At 44.0% G+C, this 11,197-nt stretch overlaps 1 protein-coding gene across 4 annotated transcripts in view; it reads right to left on the minus strand.

The window, feature by feature from the left end:
* LOC143290921 (uncharacterized) overlaps positions 1–10,644 on the minus strand; it is a 23,803-nt gene extending 13,159 nt beyond the window's left edge. The window contains exons 1-3 of one of the 4 annotated variants that reach the window (XM_076600485.1): positions 10,533–10,629; positions 4,880–5,080; positions 3,902–4,104 (exon numbers count right to left, since the gene is read on the minus strand). In XM_076600485.1, coding sequence (XP_076456600.1) covers positions 3,902–4,088 — 187 coding nt within the window. In that variant the 5' untranslated portion in view covers positions 4,089–4,104; positions 4,880–5,080; positions 10,533–10,629. Of the gene's footprint in view, positions 1–3,901; positions 4,105–4,504; positions 4,757–4,879; positions 5,081–10,532 lie in introns of those variants that run through there. The other 3 variants (XM_076600484.1, XM_076600486.1, XM_076600487.1) reach the window with 3 other exon arrangements.
* Positions 10,645–11,197: the final 553 nt, after the last annotated feature.

The following is an 11,197-nucleotide window of genomic DNA, read 5'->3' on the forward strand; positions in this document are numbered from 1 at the left end:
GGGCAGGATGAGGCACATAGGACATCCTGGTCATCCACTGCATCCGTTTCCATCTTCAGTCGTCTTGACCTCGTCTTGCCACTGGATACAGATGGTCTCGGACATGAGAGTGAGGTCGACGGTGCGCAGCTCCTCCTCACTATAAACAAAGTCATCGCGCAAGTCATCAGTCATCCTTCACCCCATACCATCATTTTCCCCAAGCCCTGTGGCGACAGGCGAGCGACGAAGCGACAGGTGTGGGTACACTGGCAGTCGTAGCCGCGGACCTGCACACAGGCGGCTCAGGCCATAGGGTCGTTTTTCACCGACTGGAGCAGCGGTGGAGATCGGCAGCCCCCTGAGCGACTGAGCAGCCCTCTTCAGGACAGCACTGCTCACCTCCATGGCATGAGGAAGGGGCTAGAAAAGGTGCCCTAAACATTGCCTGCTCCACACCGCCCTAGTCAGCATACCGCGGCTGACGGGGACCCTACTCAAGCGGTCGACACACAAAGGAAAGAAAGAAGAAAACAAGGAGCACCCCATTGACCATTGCCACATGGAACGTGCGTACGCTTCTGGACAGAGGCGACTCAGCCAGACCACAGAGACGCACAGCACTCATTGCGAGTGAATTAGCCAGGTACAACATCGACATCGCTGCCTTAAGTGAGACCAGACTGGCAGAAGAAGGCGAACTCTGAGAGCGAGGCGCAGGCTACACCTTCTTTTGGAGTGGTCGCGGACCTGAAGAGAGACGTGAGGCTGGAGTTGGCTTTGCAGTGAAGACAACCCTCGTTGGCAAGCTGGCTGGCCCCCCGAAAGGAGTGAACGATCGCCTGATGACGATGAAACTCCCTATATGCAACGGAAAGAAGTTTACCACCATTGTCAGCGCCTACGCGCCCACCATGACCAACCCAGATGAGATCAAGGGCAAGTTCTACGAGGACCTGAACGCTGTCATCACCACCGTTCCCAACGCAGACAAGCTCATCATTCTTGGTGACTTTAACGCGAGAGTTGGTTGTGACAGCACCTCCTGGGAATGAGTGATTGGGAAGCATGGGGTTGGTAACTGTAACAGCAATGGCCAACTATTTCTCCAGACATGTGCTGAGCACGACCTTCTTATCACAAACACCATCTTCTGCCTCCCTACCCGTAACAGGACGTCATGGATGCATCCTCGCTCTGGGCATTGGCATCTCATCGACTTTGTCATCGTCAGGAAGAGGGACAGGCAGGACGTACGAGTCACGAGAGCCATGTGCGGCACCGAGTGCTGGACAGACCACCGCCTTATCGTCTCCAAGCTTAACCTCCGCATCCAGCCCAAGAGACGGCCTCAGGGCATGAAAGCACTCAAACGCCTGAATGTCAACAAGCTGGAGCTAGGCAACATCAAGCAGAGCTTTGCTGACACCCTGGAGGAACGCCTTGAGTCCACCGTGCTGGAAAACCAGAATGTGGAGGCAGCATGGGGCGCACTGCATGAGACGGTGTACAGCACTGCCATGGAGTGCCTGGGGCCTTCTATCAGGAAGCACAAAGACTAGTTTGGTGAAAACTGCACTGAGATCAAGCAGCTGCTAGAAGACAAACGCCAAGCCTACAGAGCCCACATTGAAGATCCCAAGTCACAGTCAAAGAAAGACATACTGAAGAACGCACGCAGCACCATCCAGCTGAAGCTGCGGCAGATGCAGGATTCCTGGTTGAGCAACAAAGCTGATGAGATCCAGGGCTTTGCAGACAGGAACGGCATGAAGAACTTTTATAACGGCCTGAAAGAAGTCTACGGTCCCACCACCTCAGGATCTGCTCCACTCCTCAGTGCTGATGGTTCTACCCTGATCACTGACAAGGACGGGATCCTTGAGAGATGGGATGAACACTTTGACAGTGTACTGAACCGCCCCTCCACCATCAATGATGAAGCCATCGACCGACTCCCCCAGGTGCCAGTCAGTGAGTCGTTGGATGCCATTCCAACTTTGGAGGAGACCCAGAAAGCTATCCGTCTGCTATCCAATGGCAAAGCCCCTGGCTCAGACTCCATTCCAGCTGAGGTCTACAAAGAAGGTGGTATGGCGCTGACTGAGAAGCTTCATCAGCTGTTCCAGCTCATCTGGCAGCATGAGGCAGTTCCACAGGACTTCAAAGACGCTTCCATCATACTCCTGTACAAGTGCAAAGGAAATCGTCAGGCCTGTGAGAACCATTGTGGAATACCCCTGCTGTCCATCGCAGGCAAGACTCTGGCCAGAGTGCTACTCAACCGTCTCATAGCGTACCTTGAGCAAGGTCTCCTACCAGAGAGCCAGTGTGGCTTCCGGAAAGAACGCGGGATTATTGACATGGTGTTTGCTGCCAGGCAGCTCCAGGAGAAGTGTCAGGAACAGAACACCGACCTTTACTCCACCTATGTCGATCTGACAAAGGCCTTCGATACTGTTAGCAGAGATGGCCTTTGGAGAATCATGGCGAAGTATGGATGTCCCAGAAAGTTCATCACCATCATATGGCAACTACACGATGGGATGCTGGCCCGAGTCCAAGACAACGGAGAGACTTCAGAACCATTCCCTGTCTCCAATGGAGTCAAGCAAGGGTGTGTTCTTGCCCCCACCCTGTTCAGACTCATGTTTTCAGCCATGCTGACAGATGCCTTCAGAGACGCTGACGTAGGCATTGGCATCAGGTACCGCACAGATGGCTCACTCTTTAACCTCAGGAGGCTTTGCTGATGACTGCGCTCTCAACGTTGCCTCCGAAGCTGACGTGCAACACAGTGTCGACAAGTTGTCTGCTGCCTGTGACAACTTTGGCCTCACAATCAGCACAAAGAAGACTGAGGTGATGCACCAGCCAGCTCTAGGAAAGCCTTACGTTGAACCAAACATCTTCCCCAACGGGCAACGACTGAACGCGGTGGACAAGTTCACATACCTGGGCAGTACACTCTCTCGCACAGTTGTCATCGACGACGAGGTGAATGCCAGACTCGCCAAAGCCAGCGCTGCCTTCGGCAGACTCCATAAGAACGTTTGGAACAGAAGAGGCATCACCCTGGAGACGAAGCTCAAAGTATACAAGGCAATAGTTCTCACCACACTGCTCTATGGATGTGAATCATGGACGGTCTACAAACGCCACGCCAAAAAGCTGAACCACTTCCACACCACCAGCCTCAGAAAACTTCTCGGCATAAAGTGGCAAGAGAAGATCCCTGACACAGAGGTGCTCACTCGTGCAAACTTGCTCAGCATCTACACAATCTTGATGCAGGCCCAGCTGCGCTGGCAGGCCATGTAGTTCGCATGCCAGACCACCGGCTCCCCAAGAAACTGCTGTATGGCGAACTCCAACATGGCAAGCGCTCCCATGGAGGCCAAAAGAAGTGCTTCAAAGACACTCTGAAAGCTTCTCTGAAGGCCTTCAGCATCAGCCACGACACATGGGAGCTGAATGCAATGGACAGACCAAAGTGGCGTTCAGCTGTCCACAAAGGCGCCAAATCCTGTGAGGCCAACAGAATCGCTGCAGCAGAGCAACGCAGACAGGCCAGGAAAAGCAGTGCCAGCAAGTCCCCGACAGCCGCCACCATCCCCTGTCCACACTGCATCAGGACCTTCCGGGCGCACCCACAGATCCCAACCCACCCACCCCCAGGATGACTAGATGGTCCTCGTCGATCCCGACGGACGAACCACACACAACAGTAAAAGTGGTAACAACAGGGCAACAAGGTCGGTTCGTCGGTTGCTCTGCATTGGTCATCTTGGATTTGCTTACTACTACTACTACTACTATGGCCACTAAGAAGAAGAATGATGCGAATCATGATAGTAATAATGATTACCATGATGATGTTGATGATGATTGTTATTATTATTGTTATTGTTATTATTATTACCTCCTCCAAAATATAGACCAACGCACGTGGCCTGGACAGCGGAAACGGTTCCTTTATCTGCCTGAAAGTAGGTCAGCCAATCAGTGAACAAAGTGTTCATGGCAATCATAAGGGTGACAGATATGGAAAAGTTGATACACGCGCAGAGCCCAAACAGGAAGGACTTGAGAACAGATGTCTTGCTCATCTTTACCCTGGTCCATCTGCACACAGAGAGAAAGAGAATGAGAGAGGGAGAGACACGGCCCAAAATGAAACTAAATGAATGAAATGTTATTTCACCAGCGTAAAGAGATCAGCAGTGTTATCAAATCTCCTTTTTCCTTGTAGTAATTGGTTGAAAATCTGACCGATAAATATTATCTGCTCTTTTTTTTTCCAAATCACAAATAAAAATCAGCATATCAGGTGAAATAGGCACGTTCGATAAAACACATCTGGTGTATTCTTTATCTAAAAAAATCATAAACATTATTTTTTTTAAAAGCAACAGAGGCCCGACTTTCAAACACATCTAACGCGTTGGCTACCCCATGTTCGTGAAAAAAAAATCTTGAAATAAAACATTCAAACAGAATCAACACAAAAGTAAATACACTGAACTGTTTTGGATGGAATTCCACACAAACGTCAGCTTTCCATGGTCAGTCATCATTTATGTTTCTCAGTAAATGCTAGGTTTCTGTTCCGTTTACTACGTAAGAACCTAGTACATGCATTACTCCGATTTTTGCAACTCCACCCATGACTGAATGGCCTAAAACTGATAATGAAAATGATCCTTGGGGTACTCAATAACTCATAGACAGAAAACAAGATTCAGATACACGGATAACTATGACCTGTCTTCTGCCTGATTAAAAAGAAGACAAATATACAAGGAGACACGCAGACAGACAAAGAGGTTGGTAGACCAACCGACATACAGCAACCAACAAACATAGAGAGATCACGCGTCCTCACGTAAACCACACCAACCTGTCAGTCTGCCTTCTTAAATGTGTGAGCTGTGAATAATCACGGTCTGTCTGCCAGTCCTTGCCAGCTTCACAACCGAATGGTTGACCTGCTTACTAAACTGGAATGCGCGAAGCAGACTCGCTTGCTCGGGATATAGGCGCCATGATGAACTACCCTCTCTCGCGGGAAGTTAGCGTCCCACTTTGCATTGTGCGTGTACTGCACAAGGCATGTTGATACACCAGACCCTTCTCTTGTCCTGTCTGTCTGCACATCTGCTCATTAGTCTGTCTTTGTCGTAAGAGCACAAGAAGCGTTTGGTAGTTTCTCTCTCTCTCTCTCTCTCTCTCTCTCTCTCTCTCTCTCTCTCTCTCTCTCTCTCTGTATGTGTGAGTGTGTGTGGGAGGGAGAGAGTGGGTGAGAGCGAACGAGCGAGAGTGAGAGAGAGAGAGAGTGTGTGTGTGTATGTGTACATGTGTGCGTGTGCGTGTGAAAGGGAAGACGATAAATTTGAAATATTTAAGAAAAGAAAAAAATTAAGAAAAGGCCACAACCCTATTTGACGAGGTTAATTTACAAAACACATTGTGCATTAAACACATGCCAGCTACATACACACATGTAGAATTTCAACACGATGTCAATTCAAGACAAAGTACACCTTTTGAAGGACGTGTGCAAATATAATTTAAGGTATCGAAGATTCCACTTCCACTAGCCAGTTGAGTGCCAGAGAACTTTGTAAGAAAAAAGCGCTCTCCCTTTCTCAGAGAATTTGAGGATTTGGGGGTAAGAAAAAAAATGTTAATAAAATAACTATGGGAGTTACAGAAAGAAAGTAAATATTTTTGTACAGGAAAATAACTGTAGATTCTGCATCTTGGATTTGTTCCCAATTTGTTTGATTGTAGATAGCTGTTCAGCCATTTAAAGTGAAGATGATAATAATTTGATAATTTTTTGTGCAACAAAAATGTCTATTTCCACATCTAAATAATGACATCCATAAGATAACAAGCAAAATACAGCTAGAAATAGCATGGCTATTGTCAGATTCTACCTGTAGAAGAAATCAAAACTGTATATAAGTTTATAAAAGCAAATCACAACTCATGTAGACATGTAAGTGAGTCACTGTCCAAACAATGACAAACGTGGGAAAAGTCAATATAAAAAGTCAGTCATGTTCTCAGAAACTGAGCTGGCAAGCTTTTTGACAACCATGAGTTTTCCTAAGTTAAAGGGTGAAGTTCTTTGATAACCTTTACTACCGTCAAGCTGCGCGTGGGCCGATTGAAGTGTCTGATGTGCATCCTGCCTGCCACTTCTTCAAACAAGCGAACCACCTTATTCAGTGACAAAAAGCGTTAAAAACAAAAAGCACGTGTTTGACGTCCCAGTGCACGTGAAAATCGTGGAGTATTGGTGCTTGTCTGTTTCCTGTGGTATGCATTGAAATCTGAGTACACTGGCCTCCAACTGCCACGGCCACTTCACAACATGTATGCAGATACTTGTAGCAGTTTGTAGCAGAACTTTCAATGTTTCCGTGTTCATGAGCTGCCAGATACTCGCATTTCTAGAAAGTAAAATTATTATTTTGTCTATGTTTACTTCAGTTTTTAATCTTTTAGACGCAGAATACAAACTATTTAACCAATTCTGTAGTGTGAGATCAGAGAACAGTGTGGGATCAGAGAACAAAGCAAAGCAAAAATCTGGAAATGGTTTTGTGAACAACTCTATCAAATCAAATGCAGTACAATTATTCCCACTTACAAATATTCCCCTGCTGTCACCCAAGCAATTAGGTTACTGACCCTAACACAGCACAGAAAATGCAGTTTTTAATGTCACAAACAATCCACTTCTGGATTTTGAACCAAAGTAATATTTTTGCTCTTACTCGTTAGTTCTCAGCACAGCATTTCACACTAGACCATACACTATTGCTGCACATTCTTCATCACAACTTTTGGGTTTCTGGATTAGCTATTTCTTGCGTTTGAAGTTATCTTTCATAACACATCCATACAATCATCATGAATAATCACTCATCACAACCTTTATCCCTTCTGTCCTGATATCCACATAGCTCTGCCTTAGGTCACGTTCTCTTTATCATGCCCACCAAGCCTCTTTATACAGTCATCCAATGTTACTTTGTTTCCAGTCAATTAATCGGCGACACGCAGCGTTATAGAACTGTCACGCTACACAAACAAGGTCAAACATCCTGACTTTACAACTGATCGTGCTTCACGTATGTCAAATTATGGATAACACATTACGAATTAAACTAAATGATAATAACAATATGGAAGCACTTCTCACTCACACAAAGCACTCCTTTCCTACTTGCGTAAGCCTTCATCAATACTGGTAGACATATCTTTCTCAGCATGTGCATGCAGTTTTATGATGCATTCTTTCAGATGACGTGACACTCGACATATGCATAATTATAATATATATATATATATATATATGTGTGTGTGTGTGTGTGTGTGTGTGTGTGTGTACACGAACGTCAACCACATTTGTAGGTCAGCATATGCAGCAACCTGACAAATTAGCTCCATTCACCAATACCTAACCACAGAAACTGCAAAGACACATAAACTGTTCTATCTAGATTAGATTATGGAAGTTAAGTTTTTATGCTGCTGGTTGCAGATGTGGTGTAGTGTATGTGGATTTTGTCTGAACGCAGTGACGCCTCCTTGAGAAATTAAAACTGGAATTTAGATAAAAGAAAAGTCTCTTCTTGCCGTCTGTCCAAAAACTTAGAAAGTTCAAAACGCTGCAGTATGAAACGATGGAAGCTGAAGCTATGACACATGCCCTCCAGTGGCTATCGTCCATCCATACGCCCGGAAACCAACATGCCATGATTCTAACCGACTCAATGAACCTCATACAGAAAATTGAAAACGGAATGGGAAGCCCAGAGTGGCATAAGGCAATGCGCAACTTTCAGATTAAAAAACTCACATGGTCATACTGCCCGGGACATGCAGGAGTTAAGGGAAATGAGCGACCTGACAGACTTGCTGGTAACGCAACACCAACGAGCGGCCTACATCTAGGAAAATCGGAAATCCTCAGAAAAGTCAAAGAATATCAAAAAGAACAGGTACAAGGCCATCACACCATCGATCGCCTCAAAGAAATAAAAGCAGAGAGAGGGAGTGGCCGTAAGTCTAACATGAAAGGTAGAGCACGATGCTTTGCAAGTCAAACAAATATCGGCATCATTTCCAAACCAACATTGCGCAAATTTCTTCAAAACGGAACAGAATCTCTGTGGGCTTTTCCAAATACAATAGACTGAGCAACACACTAGACGCCACGTTCTTGGCATCAGAGATCTTTTCCCATCCCTCTTGCGGCCAGTCAGTGGCAGCCTCTGTGCGTGTGTGTATGTGTGTGTTTGTGTGTAAGTGTGGGTCTGTTTTTGAGTGCGTTTGTGCATGCGTGAGAGTGTAAGTGTACACAAGTGTCAGGAGAGTTCTGTGCATGTGTGTGTGTGTGTGTGTGTGTGTGTGTGTGTGTGTGTGTGTGAGGGGGAGGTGGGGGTGCAGGGAGGAGGTGGGGTAGAGGATGAGGTATGTGAGTGTATGCATGCCTACACTGTGGGAGCAACAGGATATTGGAACGTATATATGTTATATATATATATATATATATATATATATATATATATATATATATATATATATATCTTTGTATATATGTGTGTGGGGTTGGAGGTGGGAGATATGGGCGTGTGTGTGTGTGCTTGTACAAGTAAGCGTTCATCTGTGTGTGTGTGTGTGTGTGTGTGTGTGTGTGTGTGTGTGTGGGTGTGTGTGTGTGTGCCGTGGAAGCTGCGATAAATAGACTAGAAATGAGTGTGTGGATGAGGGGGGTAGAGGAGGTGCAGGGTAATGTGTGTGTGAGTGTGTGTGTGTGTGTGTGTGTGTTGGAGCTCATGTACGTTTATATGTATTTGACTGTGCTTTCATATCTGTGAAACTGCGTGTTTGGTGCATATCTGTTATGCATGTGTGGGTGTATGTGTGAATGTATGTCTTCATGTTTTACATTTATTTCCTTATTTATTATCATCATTGTTGTCTTCTTCTTTTTTTTCATTACTACTACCTTTTTTTATATCATAATTATTTATTTATTTATTTATTTATTTATTTATGTAAGCTTATCTATATATTTTTTTTTTCTCAAGGCCTGACTAAGCGCGTTGAGTTACGCTGCTGGTCAGGCATCTGCTTGGCAGATGTGGTGTAGCGTATATGGATTTGTCCGAACGCAGTGACGCCTCCTTGAGCTACTGAAACTGAAACTGAACTCACCATCCAGACAACTCCGTTCTCCAAACGATATGCGCACACTGTGTATTCCAAAGATTCGCTCAAAAACTTTCGATGAACGTTCCTTTTCTTTTGTTGCACCCAAACAGTGGAATTCATTACCCTCACACTTACGCATTTTGTGTGTAATCTTCGTGATGCCTGGTGTATATTTTGACTATGATGAAAGTGATGTATTTCTTTTGGACCCCGGTAATGTGAAACTGATATCGCCCATGCTGATTTTTTTGTACATACGTTTGTGTGATTTCATTTAACTGTGTGTTTTTTGTTGTTTTTTGTTGTTGTTTGTTTTTTGTAAAGCACTGTGAGCCCCATCTCAGATGGGGGGTACTGTGGTAACTAAACCAGCATTTTATTATCACTATTACTATTATCAGTATTATCATCATTATTATCATTATAATTATTACCAATACTGTTGTTGTTATAGTTAACTCTTTTATGAAAACTAAGAATAGAAAAGGGCTACAGACAGCTCTTTGTTTAACGCTTTGTGTACAACTGATGTATCCACTGAAATTTGCACCACACTGTATCTTTGCTTTTACATCTTCATACACACTTTTTACGTACTGGTAAAGTATACCTTTTACCCAGTTTTTACAAGTACTGGCCATAGATTTTTTGAAAATCGAATCAGATGATTTATCGAAATCTAAAAAAGCAACATACAACTTACGATAATTTGGAATTTGTTTCTGAACAGCTGCCAATAAAGTATACAAGTGTAAAACTGGCTTGCTGTTCATATGCTATACTATTCAACTCAGTCCATTCTACCAGTCTCTTGTTCATTCTGGAGCAATAAAATTTACCTCATACGTTGGAAATTCCTTTATAATTGCTTGGATCATTTGTATCACTTTTATAAAAAAAAAAAAATATATATATAAAGCATATATATAAAGAGGAAGGATAAATGGCAGTCCAATTAGTGGGATAAATTCCCTTTTCAAATCAAAACATTGAAGAATTATACAAGAAAACCAACTGCTACCTTACCATTAAAAACATAATTGCAATCAATACTTCTTGGTTAGTTGTCAGGTGGTCTACATATTCTGAATCATCGTTTTCTATCAATATTTCATTCTCATTAGCATCGACGTCAGTGTAAAATGACACATTCCTGACATTACCAAATAACAGACACATGATCACAAATTAGGATGAAAACTATACACATTGTGTGAAAAATCAGTCCATCCGTCGTTCTTGCAACATGTGCATGTATACAAAATACGTGCCGCTTCTGTGTCAGAAATACAATCCATTAGGACAGAATACCACCTTACCTTTCCGACATCGACAACAGCTTCCTATCGTCAGTGTTTAGACTTCATCCAGTTGTTCATATCTCAGTGTCAACACGTTCTTGGCAAAGAGCCACAAACGCACGTACTCGAGAATAGTGTACCGACATAAGTTTGTTGTGCATGTGTCTAGGAATGCATTATCGTGTCTGTTCGTCATACTAAAAAATCGGGTCATCTCATGCGCTGGCATAAAATAAAGCCATCGGGATTTTTCTTGACAAGCACTGTGGTTTTTATGGGTATAAACGGAGAAAATATCACAATGCAAGCAACATGAATTCGAAGGGACAAGAAGGATGTATCAGTACTGTAAAGATAACATATCGCACGACAATTAAACGTAGTTCCTTTGTTTTTGAAGGCTTTCTTCGATTGGCTGCACCAGAAAAAGTTCGTCTGCTCATTCTTTTTAACGTATTATCGACGTTTGAAATAGTAAGGGTGCCTGAGGGTAAATGCGAACGGACAAGTCTAATTGCGAACGATGGCTTTGGGTACATGTAGACAATTACAACCGAAGCAGGTCTTTAACTCATTAGACACAACTTATTATTGGAACATCGCACAATACTGATGTATTGCTGGTTTTGATCTCACATGCATACAAACACACAAATAGACATTTAAACACACACACCCCAAAC

This window comes from Babylonia areolata, chromosome 16 (genome assembly GCF_041734735.1).
Source record: "Babylonia areolata isolate BAREFJ2019XMU chromosome 16, ASM4173473v1, whole genome shotgun sequence".
NCBI classification, from domain to species: domain Eukaryota; kingdom Metazoa; phylum Mollusca; class Gastropoda; order Neogastropoda; family Buccinidae; genus Babylonia; species Babylonia areolata.